This window comes from Mesoplodon bidens (genome assembly GCF_964165515.1).
Source record: "Mesoplodon bidens genome assembly, chromosome: 2".
NCBI lineage: Eukaryota > Metazoa > Chordata > Mammalia > Artiodactyla > Ziphiidae > Mesoplodon > Mesoplodon bidens.
Window position 1 is genome coordinate 179,232,577 of NC_138177.1, and position 24,428 is coordinate 179,257,004.

Sequence of the window (24,428 nt, forward strand, 5' to 3'; positions counted from 1 at the left end):
GTCTGTACTGTCCTAGGAATGGTCAGGTCTTGGCAACTTTTCCACCAGGTTCTCCAACAGCAGAGAAATACAAGTACCTGAAGGGAAAGGGTAAGAAGGCTGCAGCAAAAGCCAATCCAAGCATAACACTTCCCTCTAGTTCCAAATTTCATATTTAAAACTCATGTTGGGGAAAAAAAAAACCCCATGTGGATTTTGTATTCTACTCCATTATGTATGATTATGTTGCTTTTCAACATAAAAAATAGTGTCATGTCCAAATGTTCAATAAGACCGATGGTCCGCTCCAGAAAAATCTTCTGCTTTGTCCTGTTCACCTCTAACATATCACCAATGCTCTGGGTGGAGAAAAGCAGCGGTTAAGGGAAAAAAGAAAAGCTAAACAGAGTTCCTCAAAGCTTTTTAGAAATTTCATTTCTACCCATATGAAGAAGTATACCATTTCATTTAAAGAAAACTGCAAATCAAAATTATATAGTTAAAAAACCCCAGAAAATACAAGATAAACTCAAAGAAATCATAAAGGGATATCTGATATCCTCATTATCTTATAATATAAAAGGTTTTATTTAAGTAAAACATAGCATAAAATAGGGATTAAAGACCTCATTTAAGACAGAATTTTGATAAATCGAAAAGGGTAACAAAAAGCAAAAGCTCTAAACAAATCAAGTTCCTGTAGAAATATTTTTTAAAAGATATGGTCTGTAACCATCTTCAGGTGAAAGAGCAATAAATGAAAGTCAAGACCAGGTTTCATTAGCATCACTCTGTTTCACTTTCCCTCCTCCCACATCAGAGAGAAATCACACTCTTAAGAGATTATTTCAGTTTTTATTGAATGAGGACTTTATTCTTTAACATTACAAACTAACTCTCCCTTTCTGAAAAGGTAGATCTTACACTCAAAGACAATCTTCAAGCATTTTCTAAAAAGAAACTGGGGGCGAAATCCATAGTTCATTAACAAGAAGATTCACAACTTCTTTTTACAGTAATGATGGGAGGAAACCAATACACTTCACAACCTACAGTGGTTCAAACTAAGTATCTAGAGCAGATTTTTATATCTCAGAAAGATGACATAAAGTAGACAATTACGAAAACTGTTCATAATACAGAATTTGGCTCTAACAGTGCAGAACAAATGCTTGCTTTGCACTGCACCTAAGAAGCCGTCTTCATTAAGGTACGCCAGGACTCAACAGCTTCCCCTGCTCCCAGTCTTTTGTACAAATCATTAAGGCAAGTCTACAGAGGACCAATAAGGCACAGGGGTATAGCAGCTGACGGGAGAAAACCTATGTAACTTCCTGTAGTCTGACAGCCTTTAATGCAGACATCGGTGTGACAAACTGTGTTCTGTCCTGTTTTGTTTTGTTTTGTTTCAGCATCAACCTACACCTAAAGCACAAGAGGTCACTTCAAGTCACTTCAATGGAATAAACAATTCCCATTCATTGCATTTCCAGTGAAAAGAGAAGCACCAGAAAGAATCAGAAGCAAAACTAAAGGAAAAGCCCTTTGGTTTAGACTTATTAGATAAACAGAAGTCTTTAACTCTCCAAGGAATACCATAGTGTGTGGTTTGGTTTGTGAAACTGTACCAATTGATTAGGACTCTATTTCCATTATTGTCAGATCATTATATAATTTCAATAGCACAAACTTTTAAAAAAAATTTCACTACAATAATAGTTAGGGATATTTCAATAATACAATAATGGCTTAATGGTGACCATTTCCCTTTGGTCTTGTAGTATTTAAGCTTAGGGACAGATACTGTCAAATTAAAAAAACAAACGAAGCAATGTGGGCTATACCAATCACAAAAGCATGGTACTAGTTACTTCTTCAGTGAAAGTCAATGAAGAAATTTCATTCACACAGTTATTTTCTAAGACAAGTATCTGCTCTGAAATGCATGAAGGGTAATCAAATCTTGGTTCATTTCTTTCTGGTCATCTGAAATTAAGGGCTACTTTAGATATCTAAACATTTCAGTAATCTGAGGGCGCCTGGATCAGCAGATGAAGCACAAATACAAATCTAATTCTTTGCAATATCAGTGTGGGTATAGTGCCTACCACAACCCACATCTGTAAATGAAGTACTGTATTTCTTTTCATTCTACAGTGTCTCCTGATCACCAGTAGAAACTCACTCCCATTGTCTAGTGTGAAAGGGAGGTACCTGCCCATAATGAGATTAAAAGGCCACCATAAAAATGAAAATATATAGGCCTACCCTATGTTATCTCAAGTTGGAAAATTGAAAGCCCACTTTTGCTAGAGTTGAAAGCTGCGTTATTATTATTATTAGTTTTAGAAAATGAACTTTTTTGCAAGAAAGAAATAGATAACATAACTCTGTCAAAAAAGAAGAACAAAGAAGGACAAACGGGGTTTACACAAGATGCACCGAAGTGACTGATCTGAAGGACCCGACCAAGTGGGTGCAGAGCACATGGTACAGGACAATGTCATCTCAGTTAAGTCAGCTCATTACAAACATCATTCAGCCAACCCATGACAGACATCACCCCTGTCTAATCTGCCATGAAACTTCAGCTGAAGACTACGACTGCTCTAGCTATGAAAGCAAAAATAACCCCTGAAGTTAATTGGAAGCAACTTTCTGTGCATTATAAAAGCATTTTTTTAGAAGCCAAGAAAAAAAATACTGTGATTAAAAATAACGTTCTAATAAAGAATAGTGCCTACACGCAAAGGGAAAAAAAACCCATATAATCACAATCTTTAAGGCTTCCTTGAACGTTAACTGCTATCCTGGATGTAATTTTTCACACCATCTGGAAGACAAGCGTTTGATAGGTGACTTAGTAATCTTCAACAACATGATGTCGGACAATCTCATAGACATCTCTGGCTCTTCACACCGCCTCTTTAAAAAGTTTCTGACAAGTTCAAGAGATGAAGGATGCAGAAAACTATTCTTTCTTCCCATCAAAATCCATCTTTTTTAGTGGATTCTCCAGTGAGGCAAACTGAGACCACAACATAGTAAAATGAGGTATTGATACAATAACTGTTCATCAGGACTTCTCTTTCCTTGCTTGAGTATCTGTGAGGATCACTGCTGCTGACCAAAGAATAGTTTATTATACATCATCTCCTTTATTCTAAACCAAACCAAAGTTAACTTGTTTCATTATTTCATCATCTACTGAAAATTAAGTACACACAGCCAAATGCTGTAGCCTTCTCCCCATGTCCCACCTCTCCCCTCTCTCCACCAAATAACCTCCCTATAAACTTATACATACTGCTCAAAGAATCATACGAGTATTTTGTTGGTATTTCTGTTGGCATGATCTTGGTGAATAGTTCAGCGTCTCTCTGTGTATGTATTTGTGTGAGAAATGATATGTTAAACTTCAAAATGCGAGCCACAAACAGAAATCCAGACAGATGCCAATTTAAAGATTTCAGTATTATGACAAAACTCATACATACACTGATGCAGTCAAAAGAAAAAAAAAAAACAACCCTACTGAATCAGTTCTATGTAAAACACAGAAGAGCCAGAAGATGTGGAAGTTCCACGGAAGATGCAAAGCTGTGTCCTATAAAATATGTCCAAAGACATTTAGTTCTGGTTTTTGAAAATCTCCATGACATTTAAAGAAAGAAACAGACATGGATAAGAAATCCAAAGCTGTGGTCACACAGTTGCATGTTGTTATTTTTAAACTAATGTCTAACATTTATGGGGAAATAATAGACATTTAATGCTACATATCAAATTCCTCTTTTGAATGTTTGCATAAACCAAGAGGCAAGTCTTTCTGGATATCAGATAAATTTATAGGCGTTATACAAACATAGCAAACTTACACCAAAACAAGACCAGTCTGTGTAAGTCAGTATATTATCTAGGCACCAAGAAAGGAGGAAAGTCTCAGAAAAATAAGGGAGGTCTCAGTGTTTTGTCCAAAAGTCCAGAAACTGCCCACTTATGGTATAATACAAACCAAAGGGAGGTGTTCTATGTTTTAACAATCTTAAAATCAGTTAATATTTTAGAAGCACAACATTATAATCATAACGCAAATACTAGGAACTCAAGGCCAAGGCTAGACCCAACCCTAATCATAAGCTACCGTCGCCTGTTTCCTCCTCCAAGGTTTCAAGTTTGTCCAGTGATTTATACTGTGGTTTCTCGACCAGCTTTGAGATTGGGTGCTGAGAACTGTCGCCTCATTCTCGGAGGTGTCACAAACTGGCTACAGTGGTTGGGTCTGTCAGGCTGCTTTTGACAGGAACTGGCTGCACTGCCCTCTAACTGACCTCCAGTGTTATAATTACAGTAAGACTGACGATGTTGATGCATGTGGCGCTTTGCCTGGAAAGTCTGCAGATCAGCGGCGGGGTGACCACTGTGGGAGTTCAGTGATTCTGAAGAAGCAGATGCCTGGCAGCACACGCTTTTCGGTTGGCCATTATTGAGCGAGTTGCTTCTCCAGCGTAACTGAGGTGGCTGTTGTTGATGATTAACAGGCTGCTTGCTAACTTGAATGTGATCTTGACTTCGAGGGCCCTGAGAGCCCCATGGCAACTGGGGATCCTTAGAAGCTGCTCTACTACCCTTCTCTTGGTTCTCCTGTTTATTTCCTTTCCTTCCATCTTCATCTTTCGGAATTCTAAGCTCTATAACCTCGTCTTCTGTTATGATGATGTGTGTCCCGGGACTCCAAGAGTTTCTGTGTTTAGGGTTGCTCTTAAAGGGGAACCGGGGCTTCCGGTTCTCCGGAGGGATGAACCTATGAGGTACATTCTGCCGACGAAGCTGCTTTGTTATCTCCTGCTGTTGCAGGTTCTTGAACCGGATTTGCTCTTGCCTCATCCAACGCAGACGTCCACGTCTAAAAGCTGGGTCTCCATTCATCAGCTGGGAAACACGCTCTTCTTTCCCAAGTTCTCCACTGTCTCCTTTACATACATCGATCTCAGACTTGCTACTGGCACCAGCTCCAACAGGTTCCTTTGCTTTGTGGTTTCCTTGGGTTTTCTGTTCCTGAGACCCAATGAGTGGCAAGACTTTCTCCATTTTGAGCATTTTATTTCTTAATATTTTTATCTCCTCATCTTTCATGTTATTTTGCTTTTTGACTTCTTGCAAAATGTCTTCCAGCTTGTCTATATGAACCTTGAGGTCATCCACGTCAGTTCCTCCTTTACTACTGGCCATCATGTCTTCAATCTTCTCATCCCCTACACCAACCGTGTCCCAGACATCCCTGGCCACTGCCCTCCAGGAGTCCCGCTCGTTGGGGTCTTTCTTCCCGTACATGGCACAAAGCTCTTTCATCTTAACGATGGCCAAGGCTTCAATCTCCTGCCTACTGTGCCTGAAATCGTTGAGAGCAACCTCATAGCATATCTCTTTTACAGCCTGTATCTTAAGATCTGAGATGGTGACCCACTTGGAATCTTTACTCAGGCGTCTTCTTTGGGGGATTTGATACATTTTAATTGGTTCTCGTTTCTTCCCACTGCTAGGGAGGCCACATTTTTTAACAATGGTTTGCAACTTGCTGGGAGGTAGCTTTTCTCTCAGAGAAGTAATCAGTTTCCAGCTCTCTTCACAGGACCTCTTGTCAGAATCGTCCCCGCTATCAGAATCCGCGTCCTTTGGAAAAACAAAATCAAAAAATGGCCCCAAAATAACCAAAATTAAAATGTAAAAAAGGAAAATCAAATCGAAGAAAAAGCAAGCAAAAAAGCCCTGATAAATTTAAAAACAAAATCAAAAAAACTAAAAAACAAACAAACAGAAAAACCCCTAAATGATGTGCAAGTCTATTAAGACATATGCTTATGTAGATTATTATTAATATAAAGATTTGCTTGGTTTTTTTTTTTCTAGTAACATTAATCCCAGTTTCCACTTTCTGGCTTAAGTGATGAAATCTGCAATCAAATTTCTTAGGAAGACTGAAACAGTGAGAAACAGTCTCTCACTGTAAAGTCACATGAAGTTATTAACAAAATGGTGTGAAATAACATCTCCACTATCTCAAGAAAACGAAGTAAAACCTTTGCCCCATACATGCTAACACCCATGCAGCCACTTCCCCACATTTGCCTTGGTTATTGCTGTTGCTTCTTCCAGAAACTCTTTCCCCCATGAGTGAGCACAGATGCCATACAAGATGTGACGAGCAGGCGGATTAACAAAGGTTAGTAATGCTGTAGGATGCCACGTTTTGTTTAGCTTTACTAAAAAGAGCAGCCCTAGAAAAAAGTTAGAAGATGAGAAAGTAGAAAAAGCAGTCAAACAGGGATTATGTTAAAAATGCTAAGAATCCCTATTAGCAGACCATGTGAGGTTCTTATCAACCAAATTGTTTTTTTTTTTTTCTAGACGATAAGAGGGTTCTGAAACTAGTCTTTCCATGAGCATGTATCAGATTTGCTACTGTCTTGTGTCAGGTCAAATTGATCCATTTCATTTGCACAATTAAAGTTTGTTATCCAGAGAATAAGGATGCATAAAAAAGGATCTTTATAGTGGGTCTGCTATTTTGTTTTCCACACACTTAAACCAATAAATACCTCACCTCCAAAATTTTAGGAAACAAATCTCCAGAACATAAATTAAGCTAGGTAAATATACTTTCATTAAACATTATTCAAAATTCCCCAAGTAATACTTTAATAAATACAACTTAGAGACGTGTTCCATCTATGAAAACCCATGGTATTTCTAGCTTTTCGAGGAATATTACTTTAAGTTGACAACTCTTCCTATCAACGCGTAAAACACAAAGGTTATATTCCGCTTATGTACTCTGCTTATGGACCCAATTTAAAATGTTATCTCTCTCTGTCTTTCCAGCTGTCTTTGCACAATTACCTCTTTTTCAAACAACTTTACTTAGGTCTAAAACAGCAGCCTGAATTCATAGCTAAGCAGTTTCAATGGCTATTTGGATAATAGCCAATTATTCTTAACTAACACAAGCAAATCTTGATAACATGGGTCTAAATGAAAGCAATGTTGGACTTAGAACTTCCTATGACAGATAGGATTAAGGAAGAATTTCTATTCAGGAGATAAAAGTTCCTGGGAAAAGAAACTACTCACTGGAAGAGTAGTTCAAGATAGTCTAGGAAGTGAAAATATTCTTATTTAATAGTCTCTTTTACTTTGGCTATGATTACCAAAATTATCTCTAGGAAAGGGTTTAAAAAAAAAAAAGAGTTGAAACTGATAAATAGTATCTTGTTTTCTAGACCAAAAATTTCTATGTTTCTAGGTACAGTTACTTTCTAGGGAACAAAAAAATAACCTCTAACAATAATAATAATTTGGCCCCTGAATCTGGAGATGTTACTACTGATTTGTATTATTTCTATTCGTCTATAAATGGATACTAAACCATTTATAACCCCTACCTATTTGAAAATTTAGCAGCAAAAAGCAGATGAAGCTAAATTTACAGACTCTACACTATTTTTTCCTTTTTATTTTTATTTTAAAAATCTTAAGTGATAAAATCTAAAGTGATAGAAGATGACATTAATAAATATTAGAGAAAAAAAATATGTCTGACTCCTAAAAGGTTTTCTTGCAAATATGTATAAACTGAGTTTTTTTGTTTGTTCGTTTTTAATAAACTGAGTTTTATAGAACATAAATTCTCTCTGATTCTTCCTACATAATTAACTATCAGGTTTTTTCCTGGCTTCTTTTCTTTTCCTTTAAAAACTGCTTAATGATGAAATGAACACTACCTAATTCAGGAAATAACAAATATTCTAATCATTGCTTTAATGTCATACTTAAGAGAGAAAAGTTATGCCTTTAAACTCTAAAATAAAACTTAACTAAATGAGTTTACATAAATCCAAAAGAACTCATCAAGTGGCCATAATTTTCTTTCTTTTTAAAATACTGTCATATTGACTCTGTAGAATATGTTCTCCTTAAAGCTCAAACATATCACCCCCATCACATACTGACCATGATACTGAAAACTCTTGCAAAGCTTATGTGCCAAGATGCAAATCCTATCTCATGTCAAAAAAAAAGAGAGAGATTTTAAGAAATTTAGATTCATTTATTACAGGGTTGGAAAAGCTACTCAGATCTGTCCAATTCACATGTCACTAAATGATCCTTCTGCTTTCATTAAATACCAAATGCAAAGTGGGCCTCCTAAAGAGACTCTGCATGAAGATTATGCAAATAAAAGAGAGAAAATAACCAAAACATGTGTGAAAAAGCAAGCACAGAAAGGACCAGGCGTAGAATCAAGCACTAACTATAAGAGAATGTCCAGCAATGTAACAATGGGATGCATTTGGGGAATCACTGTAATAGAAAACTCATGAGCCTGAATTCCATTTTTTAATGCTGTTGCTATGCAAAAATAATTGTATATAATAAATATTAAATATTTACTGAATAATAATTCCTTTGTATCTTCTCAATGTATATCCATAGGGTACATTAAAAATATATCTGTTGGTTGACCAATATAGGGTCATAAAATTACATTTTTATTCAGTATTGTTAACTGTTAGGTATGCTTCAGGCTGAAGGGTTAGCAATCAACTCCTGAGGACAAGAACTTTAAGTGGAATAGAAAGCTGGACTTATGGGAGGAAAGCAACCTCCTTGCTTTAAAGGAGCTGCTTATTTATTTATTTATTTTTAACATCTTTATTGGAGTATAATTGCTTTACAATGGTGTGTTAGTTTCTGCTTTATAACAAAGTGAATCAGCTATACATATACATATACATATAACGCCATTATCTCCTCCCTCTTGCGTCTCCCTCCCACCCTCCCTTTTCCACCCCGCTAGGTGGTCACAAAGCACTGAGCTGATCCCCCTGTGTTATGCAGCTGCCTCTCACTAGCTATCTATTTTACATCTGGTAGCGTATATAAGTACATGCCACTCTCTCACTTCGTCCCAGCTTACCCTTCCCCCTCCTCGTGTCCTCAAGTCCATTCTCTATGTCTGCATCTTTATCCCTGTCCTGCCCCTAGGTTCTTCAGAACCTTTTTTTTTTTTTTTAGAATCCATATATATGTGTTAGCATATGGTATTTATTTTTTTCTTTCTGACTTACTTCACTCTGTATGACAGACTCTAGGTCCATCCACCTCACTACAAATAACTCAATTTCGTTTCTTTTTATGGCTGAGTAATATTCCGTTGTATATAGGTGCCACATCTTCTTTATCCATTCATCTGTCGATGGGCATTTAGGCTGCTTCCGTGTCCTGGCTATTGTAAACAGAGCTGCAATGAACATTGCGGTACATGACTCTTTTTGAATTATGGTTTTCTCAGGGTATATGCCCAGTAGTGGGATTGCTGGGTCGTACGGCAGTTCTATTTTTAGTTTTTTAAGGAACCTCCATACTGTTCTCCATAGTGGCTGTATCAGTTTACATTCCCACCAACAGTGCAAGAGGGTTCCCTTTTCTCCACACCCTCGCCAGCATTTATTGTTTGTAGATTTTTTGATGATGGAAAGGAGCTGCTCTTGAAATCCTAGTTTGCTTTCAGATACAGAGAGCAAACGACAATCAGAACCTGATTACCTGCAAACTAAGTATGTTCTCTGGAAACTAAGTATGTCCTAGAGACATTTACTTTCCCTTTCTTCAGTGGTCACTGTCTTTATTTCACAGAATAGAATGATTTCCAGTTCCTGGTGATGGAGATCACCAGCCATCACTATTCTCTTACACCTAGTTACTCAAAGGTTGGTCCTAGCTACACTGGCATCACCTGGGAGCTGTTTAGAGATGCAGAATCTCAGGTCCCACCCCAGACCTGCTGAGTCAGCATCAGCATTTTAATAAGACTCCCAAGTTGTTGAGAAGCATTGCTCTACTGGACAGAACACTGAAGCAAGTCAGAAGACTCAAGTTTAGGTCTAAGCCTCAGAATCATGACTTAACAGGTATTTAAGAGTGGGCAAGAGCATTTTTTAGACGTGGCTTCCTCAACTATAAACTGGAAACAATATTTGCCACTTTATTCACATATACAGCTACCAAAGAGGGTTGTTTTGGGAATTAAAAAAAATGATGGATGTTAAAGCTCTCTGTAAATTATAAAGCACTACACACATACAAGGCATTATTATTAATAATGAATATAGCTTAATTATATCTGTCCTCGTTTGATCACTCACAGACCATCAGAGGCATGTTATTAGATTCTACTACATTATTAAGATAAAAGGCTCCTTCATGTGTCCCAAAGCTTTCAAATCTTACAATCACATTGTAGCCAAACCCTTCTGTTTCCATTACGAACTAAATGCCAACGAGGCCTACTAAAGAGACTCTACCTGTAACACTGCTATGATCTTGCCCCAAACACTTGATTTATTCTTACAATCCGTTCTTTTTTGGGCTTTACTATAATTTCCAAGACAACAAACTAACTGATTTAACCCACTGCCAAGCCTGAGAACCGAGCAGCCCTGGAAAAGACTGCTTTTGCACAAGTCCTTGGCTTTTCTGGCCCACTTAGCAATAGCCTCTCTTCTCCAAAGCAGAGCACGGCTATCAGGCTGTGGTTTACATGCTGTTGTTTACACTCGGTATTCTACATGGTATATATATATTTTTTTTTTTACATGGTATATTTTATGCTAAGGGAAGAAACCAGTACCCCAGCTTTCTCCCTAACACCCACTTATATTAAAAGAAGTCCATGAATCTTAAAAAATGAGAAATTCCTAAACTGTATCACAGTGTCCAAAGGTTGTTATGTCTTTTTCTTATACATCAAATGAATGCCAAGAAGCTTGTTATAACCAGGGCTTTGTAAACCAAAATTGGATGACTTTAAAAATGAAAGTCTAACTAATGGATAAACTTATTTATTCATGAGATTCAGTTTCTACAAAACGTAGAAAGTCAACTAACATCATAAAATGCTATAGCCATTAGCATTATAAGCTGCAACCATAAACTGACTTTTTCAGCTTCTCAAACAAACCCAGAGAAACAAGGCTTCCCTCTCCTCTCAGAGTTGGGTGTGCAGCCCCTACTTCCACTGTCGCCCCATATGCCACGGAGACCCTTACTTAGGATTCAGACTCCATGCAGGGAACAGAAAAGGATTAACACATGCAACTGTGCAGCAACACTTTTAGACACAATTTAACTTACAAAAAAAAAAAAAGTCCACCCAGCACAAGAACAATCCCCAGGTCAGCCCAAGAGCAGAGAATTAGTACTATCAGGTGATCAGAAACAAAACCAAGGCAAACACCCACCAAATTCAATATTCAGAGTAATTATTATTAAAAGAACCACCACTGGTGCATACTCAAAAACCACTATCAAAAGGAAAAGGCTACTAGAAAAGCTCACACTATTTCCTCGAGAAGCACTTGGTTTTGATAGAAGACTTGACTTTACGACATAAGAGGCACAGAAGTAGTACCTTTAAGGACAGTTTTTCAGGCTAAGGCTACCAGGGAATGTAAGTTCCTTCTCCATGAAGGAAATGAGAGAATAGTGTATGGTATCAATGACAGCTGGAGAAGCAACTGGGCGCGTGCTCGTCTGTGGAACAGGGAAGGTGTGATATGAAAGCAAGCTGCCCTTTTCCTAACAGAGGATTCAGGATGCACTCCTACCAGTCTCTGCTGCTCCAAGAGAAGGTCTGCTTCTTCCTTCTCCTTTTTGTATAGGATCTCCATTTCCTGTAGCCTAGACAGAAAAGGGAAGCAAGAGAGGAAAGCATGAATGGCAAAATCACTGAGCTGTTTCATGAATCCTGCTATGTGTTTAAAAGAAATGAGAGCCAGGGGGACCACATCACATTCGTACATTACCTTTTTTCCATCTCCTGTTTCATATCAATTCCTTGTTTTTCCAGAAGCTCTCTCTGGGCAAACGTCCAGTCCACAGGCTCAGAGGGGGTCTCAGCAGAAGGAGTCTTCTCCCGCTCAGCCCGTGCTTGCTCCGGGTGGTTAAAACGAAACACATGGTTTTTACCCATGATGATACGGTTTCCTAGCACAGAACAGAAACGTGGATGAGAAATCATTTCTTCAATGTGCTGCATCGAGGTTAATAACCTAACTCTCCCTAATGCAAAAAGACAGCTTTGGGGGTTTTACAAGAACATAAATCCTAATGCTGGCTATCACTTCAGCCTTTAGACAAAGAATTAAAAATTAAAGAGCTGCGTGCACAAGCCATGTGTTCTGAGGACTTCAAGCCTCTTCCAGTCTCACCTGAGCGCAGCTGAACAGGCTGGGCCACCCTCTTGCCATTTACGTAGGTTTCTGAACGTTCACAGGGCTCCAGGGTTACAATAACTAAGAGGAACATGAACTAACGTTAGCATGACAAACCACTGGAAGAACATGATGGAAAGGAGGTGAGGATTCAACGTGACCAGAACAGATTCCTGCAACCAACCACGTGGCTTAGTAGCTATATAATAGTGCATTTTAGGGTACCAGAACCAGGGCTGTGGCTCAGAAACATTTAAATGAATTTGACAAACTTCAGAAGAAGATAGGAAATCTTAGTTTCAGTGACATCTGACAGTTCAGTAGATAAAAACGAAAACCATCAGAAATCTTAAGTATGAGATGTAGGTAATAATCAGAAACTTAAGATCATAAGTTAATATTTTGATTAAAGGGAGGAATAAATTATACAACATAAAAGTACTATTAGATCGTTGTTGTTTTGTTAATAACCTGGGCGAAAATCAAGATGGACTTTTTCTTCCCTTTTAGGTAAAAATAAATTCTACTGGCTTAAGACCAGCGGTTCTTCAAATCTCCCACTACCCAGGATATTTGTTCCCTTCTTACTAGTCTATCAAATAATTAAGATTCAAGACCAAGCTTAATTGCCTATGTCCCGCTCAATTCTTGGCAGTAACAAAACGGCTCCTTTCGTCCAGGCCTTTTTCATGTAAAGTAGCTATGTCCATGCCTGCATTTATAAGCAGCCCAAGTTTCTCCATTTTCAAATATTAGACCGTACAAGAAAGTATCTCTGAAAGAGACAGGGAATACCAAGCCTTGGGGATTTCTCATCATATAGAAAGAAAAGTTTGCTGGAAAAGTTAAGCCAGGAACTCTCACCGTCCCCACTGTTGTTCCTCTCGCTCCGGAAGATACAATGCTCTTCTTTAATGTGAGCCCCACTCAGCACGATGTCCTGGCGCCGCTCAGCATCTGCTTGGCCAACCCTGAACACAAGGGAAAGTGTTTCCCAGGGAAATTCAGACACAAAAAGCACTACAAACAATGAGCCTCTTTCTCCCAGAGAATATTCTTTGGTACATACAAAAAAGGTATTGCCTTTTTTTTTTTTATCAGAGGCTTTGAACTGCAAACTCTATTTTCATATACGGTCAACCTCCCTACACCAGAAAAAGCAACGAAGGGGCAAATGATACACCAGATAACTCACAGAGCATCATAAAAAGATACGAGTGAACTACTCTCCTTAATGAATTCATATAAAATGTTAGGAGTAAAATTTTACTTACGGTCTGCTAGGAAAAAACTACATGTTAATTGGTTCAGCTGGTTAAAACACTTAATTTGAGAAGAGTAGAGAGGATAGTTTATAACTATTTCAGACAAGAAAAACAGCAAATTTGTAAAAGAAAATTTTCACCAGACAACTTCCCTTTAGCTATTCAATCATCTTAAGAGAAAAGAAAACATTAGGTGACCAAAAGAAGAAACAAATGTACCTTGTAATTCCATCTTTGATGTAATAAAGAAGACATTCGGACATCAGTGGGTCCTCATTGAGGTTAACAAGATGTGGTGTCTGAAAAAGGTTAGATGATCAATCTGGAGCAAGTACCACTGAGAGGGCTGTGAGAATGACAGGGACATACAGGAGGCTGATGGCTTCTTGGATTACCAGAGTGCCTAGAAGAGGTACGGCTCTCATTCCTAGTTGCAATTCCATAGTAAACAGAAAACACTCTCTTCAGGCATCCCCAAACTACACTAATGCATTCTATTTAAAAACCTGAGTTCTGGGATAAAGAACAAGATCCAATTCTTGATAAGGTCAAAGCACAGAGAACACAAAAGGAAAATTAGAGCAGGCCGATTCTCTGGATGGATTAATCATAATTTTTGTAAACACTTGGTCAAAAATCTTGAAAGACAGCAGAATTTGCCGCCCCTGAACATGCCACTTTGACATACTGATTATTTTGAGCTATTAGGCACTTGAAAAACAGTACAGGCAGAGAGTGGCTTTCTCTGAATCCCCTTTCCTGCCTAAGCAGGGATGGTCCAAAAGGAACTCGGCTGTCAGAAATCCCCTCCCGGGAGTCTCATCAACCGGGAGACAAAACTAGAAATTGATACCACACCCAGACAAACGTTGTCACAAACTATCATTCCTCCCATCTACTCTTGAAGGGTCCCTTCATCTTTCCTAAAAGCCAATTATGCTCCCCTGAAAGGCCTACCTCCCCATCCCCTTTCCCTATTAGGATGGTATTTAAGCCAGACTTCTAAACCATCTCAGGGAGTTACTCATTTTTCCCTGGGTATCTCCCATGTATACATGTTAATAAACTTCTTTTTCTCTTGTTAATCTGTCTTTTATTACAGGGGTCTCAGCCAAGAATTCAGAAAGGTAGAGGAAAAATCATTTTTTGCCCCCTACAACCTCAAGAAATATTTAATTTTCCATTCACTTTATAAAAATGTTCCCACATCCCCTATCATTTCCCTTTATAATTTTTATCAGTTCTTCCATGGTCCCAGTTATTGTCTTTAGTTTGTTAGTTTTTATCTTAAAGAAGAAATTAAAAGTATTGACATTCAGTAATACATCTTATAAAAATCCTTTTCATCTAACTCTACTATTTCTAAAATCTTTTAAAAACCAACCTTCTTTGGTGAAAATACCCCACTGGAATCCAAAAATAAGTCACATGGTCTTGGGGTCAAAATCTACTCAAGATAGTGCCGGCAAATATGGAAAAATGAAAGAAGAGTCAGATAAGCAGGTTAAGGACAGGGACTGCAAAAGATGATTTAAAAGAAATTAGGAAAACCTCTACATCCTTCCAACTAACCTCTGTCTCTACAGTTAACAGCTTTGCTGGTTTGAGAAAGTCAAAGCCCTCTGTGGGCAGCATTCTTTAAAACCCATCATGAGACTGGCCTAAAGAAAACGGAACCTCAAGAACAAGTGTTTTTTTTTTTTTTCCTTTTCCCTTAGAAGTACTTTCTCCTAGTTTTGCTGAGATATGAATGACAAAGTCTGTATTTATTTAGGTAGTACAATGTCATTGTAAAATGTGTCAATTTGATACATATACACATTGTGCAATGATTACCACAATCAAGTTAACACATCAGAAACAGGTTCTAAAACTGAATTTGGATGTGGTCAGTGGTGTATCCCTTCCTTTCCTGAAGAAGTCTAGAAAGTTAAAGTAAGTAAGAGAAAGCTTTGGAAACAGGGATCTCAGTTTGGAATTCTGTGCTGTTTATAATACTTATAACACACAATACTTATTCAAGTTATTTATAATTTGTGTTAAATGCCATAATTTTACAAGTTGTTATAAAAATTTTCCTCACAGTTCTTAACACTGAAAGATGTTATAAAATACCTTTAGATATATGCAAAGGCACAATCTAAATTTTATCAAGCCTATAACTGCTAAAATCTCTACAATCAAACATAATATATCTGAATAAAATAATGTCTTACTGAAGGAAAAATTATTAAACTGAAAATCATTGACCTATGGCAATATAAATATATGAAATACTGTTATTATTGTTCCAGGTCTAAAATATATATCTAAAATGTCTCTAAATCAATTTTCTTTGTTGAAAATAACACATCAGAATTTATAAAAAAGAAAAACCTAACCAGAAGAATCCTAAAAAAAACCACAGGACTATTTCATCTCACATAAAATGGAAGTACCAGTTGAAAACTCCATACCCATTCTATGCTAACCTAGAGAGACCATTATCAGACCCTTGCATGAAGGTGTTTAAGTATCCAATAGCTAATCTGAAATCATATGAAATGAAGGACCATTTATTACTAGTATGAAATATATGCTTTGTACATCAATATATGTTCTATTACTGTCCTATAAATAAGCACACAAAATAATCATAATAGTTTTCCAATATCTAATAATAACTAAGAAGCAACTAAGCGGGGGTGCGGGTGGAGAGAAGGAAAGAAAAGACCTTGCTATTCTAATTAGCTAAAAACGTATCTACTACTTAACAACTATGACTATGTAAGTAGGACAGTAACTACTGGAGTCATTAAAAAAAACACAAAAACTGAGAAGGGAGCAGGAGAGGCTAGAAGGATGAGGACAGGAACCGCTTTACTCAGCACAGTGGTCGTCTATCACACGAACTGTAAAGCAAACTGAAGCAGTAGTTTTCTACCCAAACCTGAAGAGCTGAAACTGCTTCCAAAGAATTATAATTCAGGGCTGCTGGCATCTGTGGGGAAAACTACATAGAAAGAGCAGCCAAACTGAAGCAAGGTATGCTAGGTTAGGCTAGGAATTTAAGAGAAAGCAACAATGAAGATGAGGAAACATACTGAATCATGACCAGAAGTTATAGATTTATACTGCCTTGGATTTTATTTTATAAACAGTAAACATTTCTGAAAGCATTTTAGAAACAGGTTGGCCTTGTATTGTAAGATGAAATCAGAAATATCAGAAATTAAGCCAAGTCTCAAGATTTAAAAGAAAAGGAAGAAGAGGGGCCAGCCCTGAAAGACACGAAGTGCCTCCTGACCAAGACAGACAAACAGTGTTTCTGTTTAAGTTTCACAACATTGTTCCCTACCTTTTTAGGTGAGAAAACCCCCAGGGTTCCTCCATCTTCCCGAATGGCAACTCCCATCTCAGCCAACAAGGCCTCTCTAGAAAAAGCAACAAGTGTATCAGAATAACAATACCAAAATGTCAAGTAAATCAGTCTAACTTGAATTGGAAAATAACCCAAAGCAAAAGCAACTGTCCATGTTTAAAGTCAGTAATACAAATGTGAAAGAATCTGCTTATCCCATCATTAACGAGAAATTATTTCTAAGAGAAATTGTACATTCAAAATAAAGTATGTTCTTGTCTTAGGTAAAGCTGTATTCATCCAAATAAGAACTCTGGCACATCTGACTTTGGAGGTAGACAATAATTCATAAATATGTCTATTAATATAAAAAAAGGAAGAAAGGAATATTCCCTGAAGGCAATACATCCACTTCAAAGAACCATTCCTTAAAATCCAAGAAAGCAATCAGAAAGTAACTTTGATATAGGGAGTATTATCTATAAATGTGATTTTCTCAAATGTCATGTTCCCATGACCACCATCATATTGATTCAACAATTCTAGCTTTAAATCTCTACAATAGTGAAGAAAATTGTTTCATACATTCACTTTACAAACACGTTAACACTCACTTCTGCCTCATCTTCCATGAAGGGAGAAGATAGGAACTCACATTTTTTAAATGTATATTTATTCCAATAGCAAAAGTATTATTTTGGATTATGTTCATCTTTAGGGTAGAGAATTGGGAGGTTAAGATAAAATACAGATTTTGAAAGTTTGCAACTGAAACTACTTAACCTCTTACTAAAGAGGTTCTAGAAAACATAACTCTGAAAGTCAGTAATCAGAACAGCTTTTTTTTTATTTGGGCCTTTATCAAAGGCAGTCTTTTTGCAAATTAAAAACTCTATCCTTCAATATCTTCAATTTTTATATGGACCCCTAGCAATACATAGTACAGTAACTAAGAACACGATTCCCTAGGGAACCTTTAAAATATGTGAATTTCACTTCAGAGTGTAAATTGGGCCATGAGTCCCATACAGGTTTGTTTGTTTTGTATTTGGGGAGGAAAGGTTCCTTGTTTTTAACTTCTATTTTATCTTTTCTTACTATAAAAGTAATCTAAATTCCCCAGAAAATTTAGAAACACTCAAGAGTTTAACTTCCTGACCTCTCCATTCTGATGGCCTCTGTTTTACGCAGCTTTTCTTCCCAGGTTTCATTCAACTCAGCAATGATCTTCTCCGATTCCTAAGGAGGAAGTACATAGTTAAGTGCCAAAGAGTCTTATAATTTAACATTCCGTGTCTAGGAAGAGCAGCAAGAAGCAGATGATGCCTTTTTGAGGATATGAGGCAGAATCTAATACGATGAGGTTTTTTTTTTTTCCTTTCTTAATATGTAAAGAAAGAAATCAGCCCCAGATGTATTAATTCTCTTTAAGCCCTAATAAAAATAGCTTAATAGTGTGTGTGTGTGTGTGTGTGTGTATGTGTGTGAGAGAGAGTGTGTGTGTAGAAGGAAAGGTAATATTAGCATCCCAAAATGCAAAGCATTGTTTCTGACAGCCACTGCTACAAAAGAATAAAGCCCCCGAAGATACTTGTTGCTTTTCTTAAAATTATTTATTTATTTGGTTGCGCTGGGTCTTTTTTTTTTTTGGCTGCATTGGGTCTCCGCTGCTGCGCTTGGGCTTCTTCTCTAGTTGCGGCGAGCGGGGGCCATTCCTCGCCGTGGTGTGCGGGCTTCTCATTGCGGTGGCTCCGCTTGCTGCGGAGCACGGTCTCTAGGCTCATGGGCTTCAGTAGTTGTGGCACACAAGGCTCAGCAGGTGTGGCTCGTGGGCTGTAGAGCACAGGCTCAGTAGCTGTGGCGCACGGGCTTAGCTGCTCCACGGCACGTGGGATCTTCCCGGACCAGAGCTTGAACCCGTGTCTCCTGCATTGGTAGGCAGATTCTTAACCTCTGCACCACCAGGGAAGCCCTGCACTGGGTCTTAGTTGCGGCAGATGGGCTCCTTAGTTGCAGTTTGCCCGCTCCTTAGTTGTGGCACACAGCCTCCTTAGTTGTGGCATGCGAACTCTCAGTTGCAGCATGCATGTGGGATCTAGTTCCCTGACCAGGGATCGAACCCGGGCCCCCTGCATTGGGAGCTCAGAGCCTTAACCACTGCACCACCAGGGAAGTCCCTTTATTGTTTTTTGTTTCACTATAATTTCACCACAACACTGACAGGGTTCAGAACATGCTCCCCCCAAATATGGTATTATCTTGGCATATTGAATACTTTAAGCTGAGTGATTTAAGAAATGGTACAAGTAGGAAGGACTCTCTGAGCTCCTCTTGAAGCAAGTCGTAAGACGCTCATGAGATGTAACCTCCCTACACCTGGAGGAATGCAGCGTCCTTATTTCTCAAGATGAAGGAACACGAAGAGTATGAACAGATAGCCCTTCATAAGTTTCCCCAGTTTACTATAGGCAGACCTCATTTTATTATACTTCACTTTATTGCACTTCTCAGGTATGGCATTTTTTACAAATTGAAAGTGTGTGGCAACCCTGCATCGAGCAAGTCTACCAGCGTCATTTTTGCAACAGTATTTGCTCACTTTGTGTCTCTTGTGTCACATTTTGGTAATTCTTTTTTTTTTTTAATTTATTTTTATTTATTTATTTTTGGCTGCATTGGGTCTTCATTGCTGCGCGCGGGCTTTCTCTAGTTGCGGCGAGTGGGGGCTACTCTTCATTGTGGTTTGCGGGTTTCTCATTGCTGTGGCTTCTCTTGTTGCGGAGCACGGGCTCTAGGTGCACGGGCTTCAGTAGTTGTGGCTCGCAGGCTCTAGAGCGTAGGCTCAGTAGTCATTGCTCCACAGCATGTGGGATCTTCCCAGACCAGCGCTCAAACCTGTGTCCCCTGCATTGGCAGGCGGATTCTTAATCACTGCGCCACCGGGGAAGCCCACATTTTGGTAATTCTTGCAATATTTCAAACATTTTCATTATTAATTTGTTCTGGTGATATGTGATCAGTGATCTTTGATGTTACTGCTACAATTTGCTGAAGGTTCAGATGATATCACTTTTTAGCGATAAAGTATTTTTAAATTAAGGTGGTTTTTTTGGGACATAACGCTATTGCACACTTAATAGACTACAGTATAGTGTAAACTTAACTTTTATATGCACTGGGAGACCAAGAAGTCTGTGTGACTCACTTTAGTGTGATATGCACTTTCCTGCGGTGGGTCTGGAACTGAACCTGCAATATCTTCGAGGCGCCTATACTCTTAACTCACAGCCCCCTTTGTTCTATCACATATTCCCACAACTTTTCACTCTTCACCAAACCCAGCATAAAAATGTTCATGTTTAATACTTCTCTGGGCCTTCATTTCCTTATGAAGTCTTCCATGTCACATAAACAAATACTAAATAAACTTGTATGCTTTTCTCTTGTTAATCTGCCTTTTGTTAATCTGGGGCCCCAGCCAAGAACCTAGAAGGGTAGAAGGAAAGATATTTTTCCTCCCCTACCATACAATACCCCTCTGAACACAACCCAATTCCCAATATAGAAAGGTTTAATATTAACCTCATGTGAAGGCTTGCAGCCACTAGAGTGACAATTTCCCAATCTCTTGTTGAGTGTTTATTATATGCCAGAAATATAAGAACTAAAACATGTTTCCTGATTTCAGGAGCTTACTGTATGCCAGGGAGAGAAGGAACTAACTGATCATTCATTCATGCAGTAATTATATATAACTGCATTACATACCAAGCCCTGTTCTAGGCAACTAGAGATATGGTAGGAAACAAAATTCCTGCCCCTCATGAGGCTTATATTCTCATAAGGAGACTCAGATAATCAATTCATTTTATCAGTAAGTCAAGTATATAGCATGCCAGACAGTGATAAGAGCTTTGTAGAAAAATAAAGCAAAGAAAAGAGGAATGTAGGGGGAGGGGTGGGTGAGGGAGCAATCTGCAGTGGGGTTGTCAGGACAGAGCTCACTGACAAGGTTCTACATAGGCAGACACAAAGGAAGAGCAGGGGTATGTGAGGGAATAGGTAGGAAATGCCTGGCACTTTCCAGGAACAACAGCATAGCTAGAGCAGCATGTTAGAGGATTGTGAACGGGAAGGGTAGGAAAAAACAACAGGGCAGTGTGCTAAGTGCTACAACTGAAGTGTTCACAGGTCTGCTGCAGGGTGGATGAGTCAAGGCTGAGTGATACTCATACTGAGAATGAACTGGCCAGGCAAAAAATGGAGGGAGAGGGGTACCAAAAAGGGAGTTAAGCACATGCAAAAAGCAGGAGAAAATGCTAGTCCTGGATACGAAATTAGAAAGTCAGATGACAATGATGATAATGATGATGAGATAATAGTAGTGGTGGTGATTCAGGATGAGAAGTCTTAACAGTTCCCAAATATTTCATTGTATAATTCATTTACCGGGCTATCGTATGAAGCCTCTGAGATTCCAAAACATAACTATCTACATAGAAAGGAATTGTGAATATGTAATACAATAAACCCTGAGGCATCTGGCACTTGGTTTTCTGGAACGAGGCATGGTAGCATTTAAAAAAGCCGAGTAGGGCTTCCCAGGTGGCGCAGTGGTTAAGAATCTGCCTGCCAATGCAGGGGACACGGGTTCGAGCCCTGGTCCAGGAAGATCCCACATGCCACGGAGCAACTAAGCCCATGCGCCACAACTACTGAGCCTGCACTCTAGAGCCTGTGAGCCACAACTACTGAAGCCCGTGTGCCTAGAGCCCACTCTCTGCAACAAGAGAAGCCACCGCAATGAGAAGCCCGCAAACCGCAACGAAGAGTAGCCCCCGCTTGCCACAACTAGAGAAAAGCCCGCACGCAGCAACAAAGATCTAATGCAGCCAAAAATAAAATAAATAAATAAATTTTAAAAAACAAAACAAAAAAAAGCTGAAAAGCTGAGTAAAGACTCAAGGAGTCAGAAGAAACAAACAGGAGAGCATGATGATGATGATGATGATGATGATGATGACGACGACGGAGGAGAAGAACAGTAACAACAACAACAGGCTAAGCTAGACAAAGAGCAAAACTGATAAAAGTTAGAAAAGGCCTGGGCGCCAGTAAGGTGAATATAAAGGGGACCATGCAGCAGGTACTCAGAAATGAGTCGGTTACAAAGTGGGAGAAGCTAGAGCAAGGCTGCAGCGGAAGGCAGGAGGGTAGAGACAAAATCACCTAAACTGGCTCTCATCAACCCCCGAGCACACACAGAGGCTGAAAGACTAAAACAGCCCACTGAATGGCATCTCTACACAGTCCTCCAATAGGAATGAATAACATGCAGTGCATATGCCACTGCACTGCTGAGTGAGGAACCAACAAGCCACGTTAGAGGACCAGCAGCCAAGAAAAACCCATATGGTTACGGTAAGAAGTGAGATGGCCAGGGAAGGAAGTGTGCCAGGTGCCGAGTGGTCAACAGCCTACCTCTAACGTGCCACAAAAGTTATTCAACGACTGAAACAGGATAGCATTAAATGCTTCTGCAAATGACTATAAAAGGGCAAGTACAATATAAGCTGCCACCATAACCTACAAGATTTTAAGGCTTATTTTTTTTTTTTTTTTTTTTTTTTTTTTTTCTTTTTGCGGTATGCGGGCCTCTCACTGTTGTGGCCTCTCCCGTTGCGGAGCACAGGCTCCGGATGCGCAGGCCCAGCGGCCATGGCTCACGGGCCCAGCCGCTCCGCGGCATATGGGATCCTCCCAGACCGGGGCACGAACCCGTATCCCCTGCATCGGCAGGCGGACTCTCAACCACTGCGCCACCAGGGAGGCCCTAAGGCTTATTAAACACTGCTGGAGGGGGATGGGGAAGGGAAGCACTGGGAGTTTGGGATTAATAGATGCAAACTATTACATATAGGATAGATAAACAAGGTCCTACTGTATAGCATAAGGAACTACATTCAATATCCTGTGATAAACCATAATGGAAAAGAATATAAAAAAAAGAATGTCTATGTGTGTATGGCTGAGTCACTTTGCTGTCCAGCAGAGACTGGCACAACACTGTAGATCAACTATACTTCAATTAAAAGATTAAATTAAATTAAAGACAGATGGATAGAAACCTTTACACTCTCAAAGTGACAACTTCAAAAACAAAGGCATAGGATAACAGGATGTCCAAACCACAGCACCGAGACTAGTGCTTATTACATATACTGTGGTTCACAAGCCACTCTGATATTAGTTATGAAATACAAACTGACCTATGAGACACTTAAAATATTTTTTTCCTGGTTGGTTATCTTCAGAAAAAGAGTGTGTCAGAGCAGAGGTTAATCCGGCTGTAGTAAAGCTATTCTATTTTGGGGCAACTATAAACTCACCCCAAGGAAGCAAAGCTACTGTCTAGGAATCCTCTTACCATCTTGCTGCCAACTCTAATGTGACCTCTCTCTTTTTACTCACCACCTGGAGGGTAAATCAGAATATGAGCTCCTTGTAGAAAAGTTAATGAGTAAGCTGAGCAAGGTACAATATAGTTTCCTTTTTCATTAGGGCTTAAAAGTTGCAACTTTTATATTGTCTAGAAAGTTACTTTTTTTTTTTTAATTCTTTTAATTTATTTTTGGCTGAGTTGGGTCTTTGTTGCTGCACGTGGGCTTTCTCTAGTTGCAGCGAGCGGGGGCTACTCTTCGTTGTGGTGCCCGGGCTTCTCATTGCGGTAGCTGCTCCTTTTGTGGAGCACGGGCTCTAAGTGCAAGGGCTTCAGTAGTTGCAGCATGCGGGCTCAGTAGTTGTGGCACACGGGCTCTGAAGTGCATGGGCTCAGTAGTTGTGGCTCATGGACTCTAGAGTGCAGGCTCAGCAGTTGTGGTGTACGGGCTTAGACGCTCCACAGCATGTGGGATCTTCCCGGACCAGGGATTGAACCCGTGTTCCCTGCATTGGCAGGCGGATTCTTAACTACTGTGCCACCAGGGAAGTCCCTAGAAAGTTACTTTTTTTAAACTCTGAAGAAAGGTTAGAGAAAACAATATTGAGTGTCATTTAGCTAAACTTCAGTGCTGGAAAATGCCATTTATTCCAGAAACATTCTAGAAATATAGAAGCTGAGGACCAGAGAAACTAAGTGATTATCCCGAGGCCCCACTTCTCCCTGAGTCAGGTCTATAGTTGGGTTTCCTGTGTGCTCTGTTTTCCAATTAAGGAAGAATCAACAGCCTTTAAAGAAAATATTCTACGAAATAGCTCACCATAAATTAAGGAAGAGTGAGGAATATTCTTTCTTCAAGCCTGAATAACAAATTTAGTATAAATAAAATAGGGATGCCAACAGGAAGACAGCTTTCAGTCTGAGTCATCAACTTACTCTGCAGGCAGGCCTGGCATGCTGGTCTCCAGAGCTGCCCATACCTCATTCTAGAAACCTAATTTTAAGATTAAACTGAAACTGGGATTCATGCTTCAGAAATGAGGAGTCAAGAGGACACTCTTTAAGGGTCTTTCCTTCCTGCAGGTACTGTACATTAAAAAATTCTGAAAAAAGAGTGACATCAGGAACATTTT

The 24,428-nt window shown here is 39.1% G+C and overlaps 1 protein-coding gene across 8 annotated transcripts in view; it reads right to left on the minus strand.

Annotated features, from left to right (window-relative positions):
• Positions 1-24,428, minus strand: part of KIF1B (kinesin family member 1B) — a 147,137-nt gene that overhangs the window by 53,458 nt on the left and 69,251 nt on the right. For 7 of the 8 annotated variants that reach the window (XM_081214909.1, XM_081214910.1, XM_081214912.1 and 4 more), the window contains 7 exons: positions 18,016-18,095; positions 16,854-16,929; positions 13,736-13,815; positions 13,116-13,222; positions 12,249-12,332; positions 11,844-12,024; positions 11,646-11,718 (listed from right to left, as the gene is read on the minus strand). In XM_081214909.1, the coding sequence (XP_081071035.1) occupies positions 11,646-11,718; positions 11,844-12,024; positions 12,249-12,332; positions 13,116-13,222; positions 13,736-13,815; positions 16,854-16,929; positions 18,016-18,095 (681 nt within the window). Of the gene's footprint in view, positions 1-604; positions 5,653-11,645; positions 11,719-11,843; positions 12,025-12,248; positions 12,333-13,115; positions 13,223-13,735; positions 13,816-16,853; positions 16,930-18,015; positions 18,096-24,428 lie in introns of those variants that run through there. The other variant, XM_081214916.1, reaches the window with a different exon arrangement.